General features: G+C 46.0%; 1 protein-coding gene across 1 annotated transcript; it reads right to left on the bottom strand.

Moving 5' to 3' along the window:
- Positions 1-387: 387 nt before the first annotated feature.
- LOC147663655 (mid1-interacting protein 1A-like) lies at positions 388-1,681 on the bottom strand. Its single transcript, XM_086950291.1, has one exon. It carries the CDS (start codon positions 1,608-1,610, stop codon positions 1,224-1,226), a length of 387 nt encoding a protein of 128 aa, XP_086806417.1. The 5' UTR covers positions 1,611-1,681; the 3' UTR covers positions 388-1,223.
- Between the last annotated feature and the right edge of the window lie 247 nt (positions 1,682-1,928).

The raw sequence follows: 1,928 nt of genomic DNA, 5'->3' as shown, positions 1-1,928 counted from the left end.
CCATCTAAATAGATTATTTTCATATGAAATACCACAAAAAGACCTGCACAATTGTCTCAACCTAATATAAACTTATTTTGACTTGTACTTAAGTGGGTGTCTATTTACTTACTTTTATACTATCGCGCAACCTCCTCTGATGTGTCTGTAAAATTTACCTTTCGTCTCGAAGGTTTGTCCTGAATGTTGACCCTTTGTCCTGAATTTTTACACTTACCGTCCTGAATTTGCACCCATGCCAGTTGGTCACCCTACTGTACATAACAGGTAAACGTGGGATAAAAGCATGCTGGTCCTAGAATAATAGTTTTTACTAGAAGATAGACTCTTTTTTAGGGCAGTTTGGAGTAACACAGCAGATAAATGAACAGGATTGGCTAAGACAAGTTGCTCATGTACAGTTTATTTCATTGATGCTTTCTCATGTGACACCTCACTGCCTCACACATGCTGATACCAACAGACAATCTATTAACGCTTAAAAATACTTTGACAATCCAGCATTTGGGTTTAGTTTTCTTACAAAAAAAGTAAACAGTCTTGAAGGGATTACTTTGCTGTGAATGGTGTCCTCCTTGGTGTTCTGTCTATACCATCAGACTACACCATCGGATTGTGATAACAGCCTCTACCTTGAGGTCCTGTATTACAAGTCCTCTAGTTCGTGTCTCTGATTTTTACTCATGGCCGTCTAAGCGAATGCAAAACTGTTGTTCGATGCAGTGTCATTACTTTTTTATGGAGCCTTAATCCAGGCAGTTAAGAATCCTTTGCAGCGACTATAAATCCACTGTACCTCCGGGCTTCCCTGTAGCTGTAACATTGTCATGTAAGCATTAACAAGCTTGCCAATGACCCCTAATTACAGAAGTAATTTCCACCTCAAACCCCACAAGTACAAAGGCAGCCTTACACAAACGAGACTTTAAAGCATGTGGTGCAGTGGTCTCTTACAAACATTTGATGCTATGAATTAGATTCAGTTTGTTACTTTACCTAATTTTGGATACAGCACGGACCAAGGAAGACTAGAGTCTGCGTTTTTTTCCATAAAATGTACAGGTTAAAATAATCTGCACATATTGGCAGCACTTGAAGTGAACGATTCATGGTTCATCGATGACGGTGGATTATTCTGTGCTGTTTGTTGTAGACCCTCTTCATTTCCAAGTTTGGTTGAGTCGTGGGCCTTTGGTGCAATGCTGTGCTCACGTCACCTGTCGTCAGTGAGCCATCCCCATCATGTCTTTGTACCGCCGGGTCAGCGCGCGGGCTTGGTTGGTCAGGCGGCTCAGAACGTGCAGCAGTCCTCGGGTGTGAGACTGGAGCAGCACTTCCAGGTCAGGGCTCTCTTCCGTCTCCGGGTGCAGGTCTGCGGTGTTGGCCTTGGCCGGCCAGCCGTCCAGAGGGATCAGCCCAGTTTCTACCGTCATCCGGATGGACTTCAGCATGATGTAGCTCTGGTAAAGGTCAGAGAGGCCGGTGCCCTGCGCCTGGTCCAGCGGGACATCGAGCAGCAGACTGGGAAACATCACTTCGTGCTCCATGTTGCAGGCGGCTTCGGAGAACCTGGCCATGGCGGAGGCGAGGCAGTTTTTCGGGTGCTGCATCTCCGAAACTGTACAGAGGCCTCCTCGAGTCGCAGGGCAGTTGGTAGGTTGGTGATTCCCAGTGCGACTGGGTATCTGCTGGCATTTCAGGGGTTATATGGGCCAGAAGCTGGTGGCGTGACTTTTTTTTTTTTGGAGCAGTCAAATTGCAACAGTGGCAAAAGTTGGATCGTGCAGGCAATCTACTTCCACAGCTTGGTTAATAATCCCATGGGTTACATAACGACTGCCAGCCCGAAGCTTGCTCAAGACAGCTCTTCGATTTCACTGCTCACTGGGTGAGGTGATCTGATGTTGGGCAATAAGTAAACGAGACGT

Source organism: Lissotriton vulgaris, unplaced genomic scaffold (assembly GCF_964263255.1).
Source record: "Lissotriton vulgaris unplaced genomic scaffold, aLisVul1.2 SCAFFOLD_292, whole genome shotgun sequence".
Taxonomy (NCBI): Eukaryota; Metazoa; Chordata; class Amphibia; order Caudata; family Salamandridae; genus Lissotriton; species Lissotriton vulgaris.
The sequence above is the reverse complement of the archived record's forward strand: the minus strand, read 5'-3'. Positions and strand labels throughout refer to the sequence as shown.